Source organism: Trifolium pratense, linkage group LG3, assembly GCF_020283565.1.
Source record: "Trifolium pratense cultivar HEN17-A07 linkage group LG3, ARS_RC_1.1, whole genome shotgun sequence".
Lineage (NCBI taxonomy): Eukaryota > Viridiplantae > Streptophyta > Magnoliopsida > Fabales > Fabaceae > Trifolium > Trifolium pratense.
This window is the reverse complement of record NC_060061.1, coordinates 32,859,080-32,876,429: the sequence shown is the minus strand read 5'-3', so window position 1 is coordinate 32,876,429 and position 17,350 is coordinate 32,859,080. Positions and strand designations below refer to the sequence as shown.

The 17,350-nt window shown below is 32.4% G+C and overlaps 1 protein-coding gene and 1 long non-coding RNA gene across 2 annotated transcripts; one reads left to right on the top strand and one right to left on the bottom strand.

The window, feature by feature from the left end:
• Positions 1-754: 754 nt before the first annotated feature.
• On the bottom strand, positions 755-1,952 carry LOC123917320. The gene is made up of 3 exons (XR_006812431.1): positions 1,632-1,952; positions 1,318-1,468; positions 755-926 (listed from the first exon to the last, which is right to left on the bottom strand). It is a non-coding gene; the product is annotated as an uncharacterized LOC123917320 (long non-coding RNA).
• Positions 1,953-9,463: 7,511 nt separating this feature from the next.
• On the top strand, positions 9,464-15,131 carry LOC123913954 (probable inactive receptor kinase At5g10020). The gene is made up of 3 exons (XM_045964895.1): positions 9,464-10,623; positions 12,435-14,033; positions 14,312-15,131. Exons 1-3 carry the CDS (start codon positions 9,684-9,686, stop codon positions 14,890-14,892), a joined length of 3,120 nt encoding a protein of 1,039 aa, XP_045820851.1. The 5' UTR covers positions 9,464-9,683; the 3' UTR covers positions 14,893-15,131.
• Positions 15,132-17,350: the final 2,219 nt, after the last annotated feature.

The following is a 17,350-nucleotide window of genomic DNA, read 5'->3' as shown; positions in this document are numbered from 1 at the left end:
AATCTCAATTTCAAGAAGTATGTCGGCAACTGATTATGATAATTATTTTCCCAGTCACATTTATTAAACAGAAATACTACCAGCAATACAGTCTTCAACATTTTCTTTTCAAAACTTAATCATTGCAGAAGAGAGTGTTAAAAATTGAATTGCTAGATAGAGTGTTAGAAAGTGTATTGCTACACTGTGCTAGTAGTACCATTTATGAATGAAGAAATGCAAAAGGAGGGGAAGATTCATTACTTTCAAAATGATCCAAATGCATGGATGAAGAGGGTAAAGAATGAATATGATACAAAAATACTCTTTCTATTTTACAATGAGTGGATTATTTGTGAAAAAGATGCATTAAGAGGATTCAAATGAACACAAATCTAATGTTTGTATAATTGTATAAATCTATCTTCCGGTCGAACATACACCGTCTCCACATTGGGTCAGGAATGGGGTAAGAGGGATCAAAAACTGCTAATTCATATATATATTTCCATAATCCTTTACAATTACTAATAGGACAAGCTTTAAAAAAAAATCACAACTACAATACATATAATTCAGTAAAGAAAATAGGATCATGTTAACTTGTGCTCTAAGGGCACATGTTAAGCTATCTAAAAATAGAAATATATAGCATTTAATGATACAAAAAATTTAATGCTTAGAGAATTGAATACGACACAAGTTCAATAAATATTTTCCACATTTATCTTCTTAACATGTCCCTTAAGGGCACAAGTTAACATTCTCCAAGAAAATAATATATAGTAAGGAATAATTACTTCATAATACAATAAAGCAATGTGTGTCAGCTAAGGTAACACAGAGTTGGTGTAGATGTAGTCTTCATCTTCCAAGTCAGTGTAGTCTTCATTCCCACCATTTACTTTCTTGCACTCAACGCCATGTTTTTCACACTCACCTCGTCTCTGCATATAGTACAATCACCCAATTACTCTAAAATCTTTGAGCAAACTAAACCTCTTTTGTTTTCTTATTGTTAGCAAAAATATATGTACAAGCTTATATTAATTACAAGGCCTAATTATAATTTACAATATAATGACCGGTAGAAAAAAGTTTAAACATTTGTGAAACAGTTAGAGAGAGCTTATGAAAACAGCTTATAACTCGTACTAAAATAATTTAATTTTGTTTATCTTTTTTTATTGGAGTAGCTCATACATAAGGACTTATATAAAAAGTGCTTATTATTAAGTTATTAATCCAAACATAACTTAGTAGTAACACACAAAAATTGAAAACATCAAAACGGAAATATTAAGAGTTAGAAGAAGTTTCAAAGTCCAAAAAACTCACAACAACATTGACAGAACTACTTCCAGAACCACCACTCACAACTCTTTCTTTGGTTACTGCTGCTGCTTCCCTTTGAACAACACAAGTCACAATGAAGATGAAAAGCACAAAGAGAAACAATTTTGGCTTTGAGAACCTCATTTTATTGTACCTGCTCAGAAATTAACTTTGTAACATATTAAGTATAAATAAGATAGTATGATATATATTATATATAACACCGACGATACGTTTGTATTTATTAATTAATATAAAGATTGTTAAAATAAATAAATTGTAGTATTAAAATTGAGAGTTTGAGGTTAGTTTTGGACCTGTCTCTTGATTCCTAAGCAGAAAGCTCGAGCCACGAAGTGTGGGTTGGCTAATCTTGGTGTTTTCTAACTTTAACTAAGTGGAAGAGATGTATTAAGAGGATTTAAAATGAACACAAATCTAATGTTCGATTTTATGGATTATAGATTAAGATACGACACACAAACTATGTATAGTATTAAACAAAATATTTTTGAAGTAAAGTTTAATGGAAAATTTAAAGCATATGGTATATTATAAGTTGGCACACTCCTAACTTTTGTGAACTTTTTTTTAGGAGTAAATTGTGAATGTTGACAATGTAAAATGTTGACACGTAAAATTATTCTCAACAAAATAAATAAAAAGAGGTGCTATATATTTTTTGGGAGTAATTAATATAGAAAAGGGTGTCTATGTCTAGTTATATGGCATACTTGCTTGATAATTTCTCCTTTCCACGAAAGGTCATTTTTGCTAATATATATTCTGCCTTTTCAACTCATGGAAGCATTAAAATTTACTGATTTTTAATATTATAATCGAAGTTATAAGAATGACTTGGTGATTGGGGTGTGTGAGTTAAGCGGATAGGTAATGAAGTAAAAAATTTAATTCTCACACGCATAAAAAAAAATTAGAGTTAAGAGTTGTATCTAACTCAATCCTATAAAACAAACTTGAAAGGTGAAAATCGTTTCTTACTAATAAACTCTTGTTCAGACTAACTCATATTCGACGTGAGACTTCTTAACAAAATTACATATCAAAATTAAATTCTAAAAAGTGTACAAGCATATTAAAATGTAAAAAATATATTTAATTGATGATTTTTTTTAATATATCGGTGTGACAATCTTTGTGATTAAACGAGCCTCGCATCACATTGGATAAGAATGTGGGTAAACAATATATAAGTGAGGATATCATATACTCGATCAATATTTTAAAATTTTAGATGAAAATGCAGTGTCCAAACTACTTATATAATTGCTCTTGATATATATATATATATATATATATAAAGAGGGCTAAAGCCCGAAAAAGAGAAAAGCTACACCGCAAATAATCTAGAAGTAGTGAACCCCCTTATATCTGCGACTGCTAATAATAATGGACTAATTTGATATTTTTCAATAATATAAAGTTGATAGTTTGATTAAATGTATCCTATTGAAAATTTACTTAAAAATATCGGGGTATATGAAACCCTCACTTATACTATATTAAGTTGATGGTTTGAAAATTTACTTAAAAATACAGTGTCCAAACTACTTATATATTGCTCTTAGTGATCAGAGTTTGAACCTCAGCTCCTTCACTTATGTTTGTAAGTTTATGAAATCTTTGTCATTTCGTCTATATAAAAAAAAAATGCACTCCAATGAATTTGTATACTGTTCAAAAAAAAATTCTAGCATCCTAGGAGGCGCCTTAAATGTAATACAAGCCTTTGGGTCTCATTCTCATCTCATCTCCTAATGCTCATGGTTTTAGTTGATGGGATATATTTTTTTAAAAAAAATTTAGCTACGAGACTCACATTCTAAATTATAGAAGTAGAAAATTGTGAGTTTAAATTTGCGTCTCAACATATATCAATGTCTTTTAGTAGAGATAATTTTTTTTGCAATTATTTTGACATTCATATCTTCAAATTTTGCTTATTTAATCTTTTATAGTTTTTTTTACCAGTCTTTGTTCGTCTTGTGCATAGACTTGGTTATTATTAATACTAGTATTTGCCTTTAAAAAAAAAACTTTATTCCTTTTGTATATTCCTTTTGTATAGTTGAGTAGGAAGCCGTGACTTTTGGGCCTGTGTCCAATTGAGCCGAGTTCGACACAAGAGAGAATTAGTTTATCGATTGTTAGGCTTTAAACACAGTCCAAAATAACGGATATGTGTAAATTACTAAAAATTTTTAAAAAATATCTTTCGATATTTTTGTTTAGTATTATAATTTAAGAGGAGGAAAGGCAATCATTAAATAATAATTGTGGAAGCAATGAATAGCTAATTAAGAATAAGCAACTGGGATCCATATAATCTCATCTAATTAAGCAAAGGAGAATTAGAGGATTGATGGTTGAGATTGAATGGTAAGGTCAAAGTAAAGAAACCTGAAATGGCAATAAAAAATGGGAATAGGAGTTGAAGTTGAGATGTAGTGGTTACATCATTCTATTTGCACACTCAGACATCCTCTTTTATTTCTTGTCCACCCATCTACCCCCAATATCCGTTTCTTAACGCCGTTTAATTTTTTTTTTATTGTTTTCATTCTTCTTTTCCTTTCTCTCTTGGGTTTAAAAAAAAAAATACTTGAATGAAAAAATATGTTATTTAATTATTGACTTAAATGCACTTTTGGTCCCCCTATTTTAAAAAAAATGAAGTTTTGATCCTCTATTTTAAAAACCAACTTTTTGATCCACCAATTTTAATTTTTTGTTAGTTTTGGTCCCTCACTCCATTTTGGAGTCAATTTCGCTGATGTTACCCTATTACTAATGATGTGGCAGCGCCTGGTGGACAAATTTCTTTTACATGTCATTATTAAAATTTTAAATTAAATAATTTATTTTAAAAAATAATAAACATCTTATGTGTTTATCATGATCTTCATTGTTCATCATCATCTTTATCAATAAACCCAAATTTTTAGAAAACACCTTCATCAAAATCAATCTCAAACAAAACAAAATCATCATCTAGAAACCTAAAACATACAAATTTTTAATATACCATCAAACATACAATTGATCTTTGAGGAAAAAAAGAAGTAAGCACAGTATAGTAAATAGAGCACCCAAATTAAAGAAGTATGCATTATAATCAAACAACCAACTTGTGGGTATATGCTGGAAAATTGAACCTAAAATTGTGGGGGTATATGCAGGTTCCAACTGCGTGAGGTGTTGACCCCTGGGTTGGGTTAGGTCGAAGAATACTTATAGAGCTTGCAAAGGTGATCTAAAATTGATATATAACCACATAAAACTAACATTCACCCCCAAAAGAGTTGATAATCAGTTTGTGAATGAGGGAATTTCGGGATTTTTCAAGATTTAAAAAATTTAGGGTATAGATGTGGGGATTTAGATTTTTTAAGTTGATAAAGATGTTTTAGGTTTCTTGAAGATAATCTTGATTTGTTTGAGTTTATTGATTTTGATGAAGGTGGTATTTGAAAATTTTGGGTTTATTGACAAAGAAGATGACAAACACGATGAACAATATTAAAGATCATGATGAACACATAAATGTTTATTATTTTTTAAAAATAAATTATTTATTTTAAAATTTTAGTAATGACATGTAATAAATTGTCCAATAGGCACTGCCACATCATTAGTAATAGGCCACATCAGCAAAAATGACTCTAAAATGGAGTGGGGGACCAAAACTAACAAAAAATTAAAATTGGGGGATTAAAAAGTTGGTTTTTAAAATAGGGGGATGAAAACTTCATTTTTTTAAAAATGGAGGGACCAAAAGTACATTTAAACCTTAATTATTTAAAATTATTTTATTTACTGCTCAAAAAAATTTATTTTATCTTTCTTTTTTTCTTCTTTCTTTAGCAATTGCATTCCATTTTATCTTTATATCTGTTCTTTAGCAATGAGAGTGATTATGCTTGCAAGAAGCAATGATACAATTACCATTATTAGGTTGTGGAGGATTCAACAACCTATATGTTTGGTATCATGATGGGATACGAAAGAATACCTATGATGATACTAAACATAGGCTCAATATAATTCAAATACATATCAATTTGATAGTTTTAAATTGATCTAAACTCTCAACTTTATTCTATGAAGAATAACTTGACATAATAAAAACTTGACACAAATGTTAGTAGGGAGGACCACAGTTCGATCCCTCGTAACTGCATTTGGGAGGGGATTGGAACTACTTGATGCCAGAACTCGCCCCGAACTCTGGACTACTAGGGCCCCCTTTCCCCATGAACTAGAGGGTGAAACCAACATAAAAAAAAACTGTCTAAATAATAGTCTGACGTGACGGGTAACTTTCGGATTATCCTAATTCAATACTCCATCCAGACCCACCCGCCCCCGCTCCGAATTTAGCAGGGAAAAAGCGATCTAACTGGGTGCGGGTACGGGGAAAACCCGAATTTTAAATATGGGGGCGGGTAATAAAATTGTCATATTGGCCTTATATTTAGCAATATTTTTACCTATTTATGCTTCTTTAAATAGTAAAATATAAAGTCACTAAGTTTGGTCTAGTTGTGATGGATTTAATAGTACGTTATAGGTCCTAGGTTCGATACTCAGCTCATTGTAAACAAAAAAAAAGTAAAATATACATAAAAAGAAAGTGAGCTTTGAAACATGATTTTATTTTATTTATTTTCACTCTTTTTATAAAAAAAACAAAAGAAACTTTACAACATGATTTTGGCGGGGGCGGTATATAGTTATCCTCGATAGAGTTTGATGGTGGGGATGGATGTGGTATAAGGAGGCGGGACAGGTGTGGGTGTAGTACAATCCGTCCCGCCCCGCCCCGTTGCCATATCTAAATATGAGTCAAAGAAATTTGATGTATTTGATTAAAAATTTAGACCAAATACATTCATTTTTGTTGATCAATATTTACTTATGTTTTGGGACGAAGGAAGTACATAAACACAAAGTATTATTATAGACCCAATTGTTTCAGTACTCATTAGAGTTATTTTAAATTTTTAGTCGCTGTACTTTGTATGTTAGTAAAAAAATATTGTTGGATTTTCTTTTCACAATTAATTCCTGTACAATCTCTTTCAAATTTCTTCATGCTAATTTTCTTTTGAATGACAATGGACATGCATACAAGTGTACTCAATATATATTGTTCATGTATATTATTGTAAGAAGATATAATACTGGCAATGGTCATTGATGGCCATCGATTTTAATTTTTCATTGTTGTGTTCTTACTTTCTTATATATTATGAATTTATGATCGATTCATATATAATTTTTTCCCTCTTGTATCTCCAAATCAAAGGAAGAGATGTACTTGTTTTTTCACGTTAATTTTTTTGACACATTTTTCACGTTAATTATTATTCTTTAATTTTTTTTTATTAAAATTTATTAAAATCATAAAAATCCATAAAATTCAACTGGTTTGGGCATTGGTGTGACAACCTTAAAATTTTATTGTTTTTTTCATCCACTTCTCTTTCTTTTTCACCAATAATGAAAAGTTTTTTTCAATATTAAAAATCCATAAAGTCAGTTGAAATCTTAAAAATCTGTATTAAAAATCCATTAAAGTCTTTTAAAATCCAAATTAAAAAATGCTGATTGTAAAAAGTCTTTTAAAAAAAGTCTAAAAAGTCTATACGATCCTATAAAATCTTTTAAAATTTTCAAGTTTTTTTTTGTAAAAATAGTCTTTCAAAATCCTAATTTAATACAACCCTTAAATATGTTTTTTATTCCCATAAAATATAAACTTTTTAAGTTTAATCATAACTTAAGTTTTATTAAATTTTTAGTCCCTATAAAAAATTTCTTGCACATGGTTTCGTCCTACTAAAATTAGTATTATTTTTAGTCCCTATGAATAAGTGTAAGTACTATCAGAATTCGAACTTCAATCACTGCATATAACATACAATATCTTTACCAACTGAACTATATCTCATTAATTTAAGATTTAGTGATAATTACTGCTATGTCTCATTTTAGTTTGGATACGATTTTTTAGAAACAATTAGTGCCGATGGTTTTAAATAACAAAATTATCTTTTTTGGTAAGGAAGCTAAAGAAAAAAAAAACAATTAAAAGAAAAACTATTCACGAAAGAAGAAGGGTTTCATTGCATCGTTTCCAAGAAGATCATGAACGCCTTCTGGAGGAGAAGCATGAGTCAAGAAGTCGGCATCCGAGGAGTCTTCGAGTTTAGCGAAGAAATATGCGGATTGATTCAACTATCTAAGTGTGTGATAAATGGAAACATTGATTTGAGAGAGTAACTCTTTTATGTCTTGGATCAACACAATATAAATACGATACTTGACATGGGACCTTTGACGAGGTTGACACAATGTAAAGAATCACCGTAGCAAACAAGTTCATCAATACTCATGTTTTTGGCCAACAAATAGGCCTTGTAGATAACGTATAGTTCAACGAGCAAAATGTCGGATGACCCTTGAATGAAGCCTGAGAAGCCTGCAAGATAGTGGCTGAAAGTGTTTTTAATAATACCGCTAAATCCAGTTCGAACAGGAGAGTCGAGGCAACTTTCGTCTGTATCAAGAATGACAAAGGAATAGTTATTGTGGTTCCACTTGATATGTCTTTCAACTAACCCTTCGTTAGAAGCGGGTGAGAAGCAGTTTCTGAAGGTTTCGACCGTAGCTCGATTGTTAAAAGAGAGCCGACTTAAGGGTCAAGTTTCATTGTTCAGGCACATCAAATTGCGGTGTCTCAAAGAAAATTATTAATTAGTAACAAAATAACAAAATTAGTAAGTATTTACTAATTAGTAAAACATACATAGTATTTACTAATTAGTAATTGTAGTTTTTTTTACAAATATTTATTAATTATAGTTAGTGAAATTATTAAGTAAAATTTAATAAGTGAGAAATATTAAAAGAAAGAAAGAACAAGATAATACAAATGAATTTTTGTATGAAACAAGAGAATAGAGATTAAGGCAAGAAGGTGTTAGTGACGGCGTGCATATAGGCGTTAGATAGATATGCATGTGCGTGTAGGGCTGGATAGAGAAGAAGGAGAGATGAGAGAGAGAGACCGAAGCCTAACATTGGCGTTTGTGTCTGTGTCTCTCACAAACAATTCATTCACACACTTCGTACTTGGTAGAAAGAGAAAGAGAGAACAATAACAACAACAGCACACAAACACAAGACAGTACAACATTGTGAAATTAATGAAGGGAGAGAGGACGAGGAACTTGTCTTTTACAGACTGTAGTTACTAGCTCCCACCAACCAACACTCTCCACCTCACCACCCCCTCTCATTTCTTCCATTCCTCTTAATTTATTACTATTTTATGGAAATTGTTTTTGTAAATTTATATTGTGTTGTGTTGTGTGATTAATTATTAGTATTAATATGTTTTAAGATTTTTTTTTTTAGGTGAATTAACTTTCTTGAGTTCATTTTCGTACCTAATTTTTTTTTTTCTTAGTTCATTTTAATCAATTAGATTTTAAGATTCAATGAACATTTACAAAAGTATTTTCACGCTGGATGATAACTGGTTTAGTGGCTGACAGCTAGAGTTAAACTCATATCTTTCGATTAATTTTTTTTCTCTTATTAATTGAAATAAGCACTATCAAATGATATCAAACTACATAAGTAAATGCTTTAAATCGAAATAACTTTTATGAAATTTTCCATATTTGATTATTAATATAATACGACGCTTATAGTAAATAATCTCTCGCTTATATATCAACAAAATAAATACTAACTCACTCAAAGTTACTTTTGATGTAAATCGATCCGTTTCATAATTATTTCTTAATAACAATAGTAATAATTTATAAAAAAAACATTACCTTCGATTATTTTTATAAGCGACAATTCGATCAACAAAAGTTAAAGAATTTAGTCCATATCATAAACAAAATACATTAATTTTTGTCGATCCGGTTCCTTTTATAAAAAGACACGAGGAAGTAATACAAAAATTCCTAAAAAATCATAAATTACGTATAGCAATATTGTATTTATGGATGTAAGTTTAATGCGTAGTTTATTGTCCGTTTATATATGTTTATATATGTAGTAATAATAATAATATATGTAATAATTATCTTAAAATAAATATAAATATAAGTAGAAAATATAAAAATAAAAAACAAGCCTATAGTATACTAGTGCTACTACACTACACTGAAACTCTCTCTCTCTCTCTCTCTCAAACCCTTCTTCCACCTCCGTCCAACGTTTCTGTTAAGTCTTAACCTTCTTCTTCTTCTTCTTCTTCTTCTAGGGTTCTTTTTTCTCTATCAATGAATCATTAAAACGCGTCGTTTTGATTCACATTCACTCCAATGACTCCTCCACCAACCTTTTTCCTCTCCGCGGCGGCGCATTTACTTTTCATTTTACTCACAACTTGCTCCGCCTCATCACCGGAGCTCCGATCTCTACTCGAATTCAAAAAAGGAATAACCTCAGATCCAGATGAACGAGTTCTCAACTCATGGAACCTTTCCATGCTCAACGACGTCAACGTATGTCCTACTTCATGGCAAGGTATCTTCTGCGACGAACTCACCGGAAACATCACCGGAATTGTTCTCGACCATTTCAATCTCACCGGAGAATTGAAATTTCAAACTCTACTTGACCTCAAAATGCTGAAAAATCTTAGTCTCGCTGGTAATCAGTTCACCGGAAGGTTACCTCCTTCATTAGGAACGATAACTTCACTTCAGCATTTGGATCTTTCTAACAACAAATTCATCGGTCCAATTCCGGCTCGGATCAACGATCTTTGGGGTCTTAATTACCTCAATTTATCACACAATGATTTCAAAGGTGGATTTCCAACTGGTCTTAATAATCTTCAACAACTTAGGGTTCTTGATTTGCACTCTAACAAACTCTGGGCTGACATTGGTGAATTGATTTCGACTCTTCACAACGTCGAATTTCTTGATTTAAGTCTAAATCAGTTCTATGGTGGACTTTCACTTACTCTTGAAAATGTTTCATCTTTGGCTAATACTGTTCGTTTTTTGAACCTTAGTCGTAACAAATTGAATGGAGAATTTTTCACAAGTGATTCAATTGCATTGTTTCGCAACTTGGAAACTTTGGATTTGAGTGATAATTTGATTAGAGGGGAGCTTCCTTCTTTCGGTTCCTTGCCTGAACTTCGGATTCTGACGCTTGCACGGAATCTCTTCTTTGGTGCTGTTCCTGAAGACTTGTTGCTGAGTTCAATGTCCTTGCAAGAATTGGATCTTAGCTCTAATGGCTTTTCTGGTATATATTTTTTACTTTCAGGATCAGTATCACTAGCTTGTTAGTTGTAGACTTGTAGGTGTAGCATTGATCTGTGTTTGTTTATTTGTTCACATTTAACCTATTTTTTGGTTTGTATCTTTTCAAGTTTTGTCTTGACAGAATTACTTATCTAGTTCAGTTTTAGGAGCATACATTGCAATATACATGTTGGATTCTAAATTTCTAATTAAGAGAAATTATTTCAATAACGGGTGTTTAAGGATAACGTGGCGTAGGTATGCATGTGATTGTGGATTTATGTGCATGCACGTTCATTTTAGTACGTGGAAAACGTAAATGATAACGCGTAACCTTTTCGATAACGGGTGTTTTAACGAAAGTTTGTAAATTCCATTTTGCATGTGCTTTAATGGAAACAACATGCTTGCAAGTAAATCAATACAATTGTCGTCTGTCGATAGACATTGAGAAAGGGCGAATAGAGGATGATAGGTAGGGGGTGAGATGTGAGGCTGTTGAATATTGTGTTATAAGTTTTGTCTTGTCAGAATTACCTATCTAATTCAGTTTTAGGAGCATACATTGCACTATGCATGTTGGATTCTATATTTCTAATCAAGAGAAATTATTTCAATATCCGGTGTTTAGTGATAATGTGGCTTAGGTATGCATTTGATTGTGGATTTACGTGCATGCACGTGTGTTTGTAGTATGTGGAAAAGGTGCGTAAATGATAACGTGTAACCTTTTCGATAACGGGTGTTTTAATGATAACGTGGCATTGGTATGCATTTGATTTTGGATTTATGTGCATGCACATGCGTTTTATTATGCATTTGATTGTGGATTTATGTGCATGCACGTGCGTTTTAGTATGCATTTGATTGTGGATTTATGTGCATGCATGTACGTTTTAGTACGTGGATAAGGCGCGGAAATGATAACGCGTATCCTTTTCGATAACGGGGTGTTTTAATGGAAACAACATACTTCCAAATTAATCAATACAATTGTCTGAGTTGAATTGTAATGTTTGTTTTTTTGAGACTTGTCTGAGTCCAATTAGACATTTAATTTCTGCTGATGTTTCAGGGTTTAGTTTACTATCCCTCGGTCGATTTTGGTGTAATTTCTCTTTTTTCTTGGGCTTAGTCCCTCATTGTAATAAAAATAAATAAATCAATACAATTGTTGTCTGTCGATAGACGTAGAGAAGGGCGAACAGAGGATGGGTATAAGAGGTGAGAAGAGAGGATGTTGAATATTTTGTGTTATATGTTTCTTCTGACGAACACTTGTGGATGATCTTCATTACATTCAATCATGCATTATCTGTTTTTGTTTGCCTCTTTGTATATTTTGTTTTTGTCTATTTGAAACATTTGACTTTTTATGTGAATGGATCTTATGATGCTTGGTGTTTGGCTCATTTTTATCATATTTTGTAATCCTCTGATGACCTGTGAGATATTTTTCTTCAAGTTGGATGTTTAAGCCTCTGAACTGTCTCATGTTTTCCTTAATTCCTTCAGTACAAAACTTTTTCTTCTGAATTGGTTTTGTCTTATATTTTTCTGTATGTCGTTGTTTTGTTCACCTCCAGCCTTTGTTCGCCGCTTTATTCTGCTTGCATTTTCATTTAAAAGCTTTTTGTTCACCCGTTGTGAAATAAATTTTCATGAGGCTCTTTTATATATAAATAACTATTGCATCATGGTTTGTGAAGTATTTGTATTTCAGATTTTGGGGATTTGAATTATTTAGACAAAGAAAGACACGGTAAACTCAATACTCTGTTAATTGATTTGCATATCTTTGCTTATGTGCAGGCTCAATTGCTGTAATTAACTCATCCACTTTAAATGTTTTGGATCTTTCGTGGAATAGTTTATCAGGCTCATTGCCAACATCTTTGGGAAGATGTACAGTCATAGATTTCAGCAGGAATATGTTTTCTGGCGACATTTCTGTAATAGAGAACTGGGAAGCCAGTATGGAGATTATTGATCTGAGTTCAAACAAGCTGTCAGGATCCTTGCCTTCTATTTTAGGGACATATTCAAAATTGTCTACCCTTGACTTAAGTTTTAATGAACTTAATGGATCCATCCCAATTGGTTTAGTTGCTTCATCATCATTGATCAGACTGAATCTTTCTGGAAATCAATTTACAGGGCCACTTTTGCTTCATGGTTCAGGGGTAAGTGAATTACTACTTATGCCTCCTGATCAGCCAATGGAATATTTTGATGTATCCAACAACTCTTTAGAAGGTGTCTTGCCTTCTGATATAGGTAGAATGATTAAGCTCAAACAGCTGAATCTGGCAAGTAATGGCTTTTCCGGACAGCTTCCAAATGAATTGAGCAAACTTATTGATTTGGAGTACCTTGATTTGTCTAACAACAAATTTACTGGAAATATTCCCGACAAGCTTTCAAATAATTTGACTGTATTTAATGTGTCCAATAATGATCTATCTGGCCCTGTTCCCGAAGATTTGCGGCGGTTTCCTTCTGCATCCTTTTACCCTGGAAATAAAAAGCTTAAGTTACCAAGTAATTCTCCTGAACGTTCTGCTGCACTGCCAGATAATCCAGATGAAGGTAAACATCATAGTTCAAAGAGTAATATCAGGATAGCAATTATCCTTGCTTCTGTGGGGGCTGCTGTGATGATTGCTTTTGTTTTATTGGCTTATCATCGAACACAAGCAAAAGAATTTCGTGGGAGAAGTGGTTTTGCTGGCCCAGCTACCGGAAGAGATGCCAAGTTAGGAGGACTTTCAAGGCCTTCCCTCTTCAAGTTCCATACAAATGCTCAACCCTCATCATCTTCACTGAGCTTTTCAAATGATCACTTATTGACATCCAATTCAAGGTCACTTTCTGGACAGCAGTCAGAGTTTATAACTGAAATTTCTGAGCACTGCTTGCCGGAGGGAGTGGTAGCAACCAGTTCAGCACCTCCTAATTTGATGGATAACCTTCCCATGTCATCTGGAAGGAAGTCTTCTCCTGGTTCCCCATTGTCGTCCTCGCCACGCTTTATAGAGGCTTGTGAAAAGCCTGTGATGTTGGACGTTTACTCACCAGATCGACTGGCCGGGGAACTGTTTTTCCTGGATTCTTCACTAGCATTCACCGCAGAGGAATTATCTCGAGCTCCGGCTGAAGTTCTTGGCAGAAGTAGCCATGGCACTCTGTACAAAGCTACTCTGGACAATGGTCATATGTTGACTGTAAAATGGTTAAGGGTGGGGCTGGTCAAACTTAAAAAGGAATTTGCTAGAGAAGTTAAAAAGATCGGTTCAATGAGGCATCCAAACATTGTCCCGTTACTAGCATACTATTGGGGGCCTAGGGAGCAGGAGAGGCTTCTTTTAGCTGACTACATTCACGGAGACAACTTGGCCCTCCATCTCTATGGTAATAATTAACTTTTCCGTCGTCATATCTCAAACCTCCACTATCTTTTATGTTTTGTTTTGTTTAAAAGTATTATTTTTAGGACAAAATTTGAGATACTGTTTGGAGAACGGTGAAAACATTACATATGAAACTCCACCTAAGTTTTGTTCTTTTTATTGGTAGCATTTATCGTGTCCTATAGTTATCATCTGCATTGTTCGTATAGGGGTATTTTTACATGACTATAGCTTTTTGCATAGTTAGTTAGTATAATATTAATGTATCTGTTTGCACAGAGACCACACCCCGGAGGTACTCGCCATTGTCATTCAGCCAGAGAATAAGAGTTGCAGTTGAAGTTGCAAGATGTCTTTTATACCTACATGATCGAGGGCTTCCCCATGGAAATCTGAAGCCGACAAATATTCTGTTAGCAGGCCCTGAATACAGTGTTTGTCTTACTGACTACGGTTTGCACCGGCTCATGACATCAGCTGGAGTTGCAGAGCAGATGCTAAATCTAGGAGCACTTGGATACTGTGCTCCAGAACTTGCTTCTGCTTCCAAACCACTTCCATCCTTTAAGGCCGATGTGTATGCACTTGGGGTGATCCTAATGGAATTATTAACAAGAAAAAGTGCAGGCGACATAATATCTGGACAATCAGGTGCTGTCGATCTTACAGATTGGGTTAGGCTGTGTGAAAGAGAAGGAAGGGTAATGGACTGTATAGACAGAGACATTGCAGGTGGCGAAGAATCCTCTAAAGAGATGGACCATCTGCTTGCAACATCTCTCAGGTGTATTCTCCCTGTAAATGAAAGGCCCAACATCAGACAAGTTTTTGAAGATCTCTGTTCTATATCATCAGCTTGAATTTTTTGTACATTGTCTGGGAATTAGTTTTATAAATTTTTGGTTCCTTGACCCATTGTTATTTATGATTCTTTGTACTCATATCTTCTCTCCTCCTTAATTGGTTTCAGCCTTATTTCGGGCTAATCATATTCTTTTCTTCTATTATTCTCCTTTTCTTTTCTAGAAAGAAAAACAATATTTCTTGTAAAGCGACAGTCATTGATTAATCGACAGTGTTGGTGTTGGATTTGAGACAATGTTGGTGTTTGCTTTGAGATCGCTTTTTTGTTTTGTTTTAACTCTTAAGAGTTTAGTGGCTAGATTTACATATTAAGTACTATGAATTGAGAAATTGCAGGTTGAACCGGGGCAACCGGCGTCACTGCACTTCAAATTCTCTGCAGCTTTTTTATCACATGAGCTGGAGAGTAGTTTATTTTCCATTGTATTTTCTCCTTTTAAGTCTTCAAAATCTGAAGTTTTAAGGCACAATCATGGAATTTTTTGTTTTTTCACAAAAATCAATCATGAAATTTGAGCATGTCTTTTACTATGATTTTTTATGTATTCTTTGATTTATATTTTATTGTAATTTGAATATTGATTGGTTGTACTTTAATGGGTAAGTAAGTGTTACCTGTTCAATTGCTTTAAAATTTATCACTTTCCGTTAGATTGGAGAATTGATAAATTAGCCATTTTCTGCCAACCAGTCAAAGGGGTTTTACAAGAGTATCTTAAGTGGCAAAAATTTAAGAGGTCATTATGGTGAATATCCACTACCAAGTGACCTCCATTATGACATACTCCCTCCGTCCCAAAATATAAGCAAAAATTGGTCAATGAAAGTTGATGTATTTGGTTTAAAATTTAGTCTAGATACATTCACTTTTATTGACCTCTTTTTGCTTATATTTTGGGACGGAGTAGTATCACACTAAGGAACTTACTTTTATAAGAGTATCTATGATTTGCTCCAATAGTTAGAACTTAGATTTTTGAGCAACTCAGTTTTATAATAGTATCTTTTTATTGCATTAAGACATTTGATTCGTTTCTAATATGTAGTTTACCATGAGCTAATTTTTCTCTTGATAACCTGTAAGAACTAAGAAGAACACAAGCTTATCACGGGAGAGAAGTTCAACACATCTCTTACAACAATCTTGCAAATTGACTATTACATGCCATTGCTACCTACTCATCCAAAACTACCAACTGAAACAGTTAAGCTTCCAAGACTTTATAAGATGCAAAGTAACTCGTGCAAAATTATGCACTTTTTCTTTATGAGATTTTTTTCCACCCTACCATCTTCTCGCTACTTAAGTAGCGGATATGTAAAGGAAAGTGTTTTTTTTTTTTTTTTCCGTAAATTTTTCATTTTTATAATGTCCGATACTTAAAACTTCACTACTTAAGTAGTAGACACAAGTATTTTGATAATTTTGTTGGGTGTACGAGAAAATTAATAGGGTGAAAAAAAATTACTTACTTCCTACCAGTAATTTTTTTTTTTTTTGAAAAACTTTATACCAGTAATTATGCACTCACTATGAACAATTTTTACGTGTATCCATTAGATCCATAACCATTTCACAATCAAATTTTTTTTAATATTTTTTTTTGGTTTACAATGAGATGAAGATCGAACTCACGACCTATAACATAGTACCCAAATCCCTCACTACTAGACATAGTGACTTTAATATTAAATATTAACTTTCAAAAATTATAGTTTCATTTTAAATTTATCTTATCTACACATATCTTACATCTATTTAACTATTTTAATTTTAGATAATCCAGGTTGGCAATATGGCCCAAGCCATGTGAAAGACTATTCGAGAAAATTTTACTTCCTATCCATATTCCTACAATTTTACTTCCACCTCTTTTTCGACCAAACTGTTCATTTTACAATCATATATAATTAAAACATTTAACTTTTTACTTTTTCACACATTTTTAGAAACTTTTCCGGTACATAAGATAGTAATTTTTTTTTCCTAGTACACAAATTTTTTCAAAATTATATTGTTTCATGCTAACTGGTGCCCCGGGACACTAGTTAAGAATATAAAAAAGGGTCTTGTTAACATGTGCCCTAAGGGCACATGTTAAGATATACCAAAATAGAAATTCAACATTTAATGATACAAGAAATTTAATGCTTCAAAAGTCAAAATGCACAAATTAACATTTAATAATTTCTATTTTTGCTTCCTTAACATGTGCCTTAAGGGCACAAGTTAACATTCTCCTATAAAAAAAGCAATTTTTGTATTGGAAATGACACTTTTTATACTTTACAAACATTGACTACACAAGTTTCAATGTAATTTTACTATAATTAGTATTCTTAACTAGTGCCCCGGGGGCACTAGTTAGCATTTTCCTATATATATATATATATATATATATATATATATATATATATATATATATATATATATATATATATATATATATATAT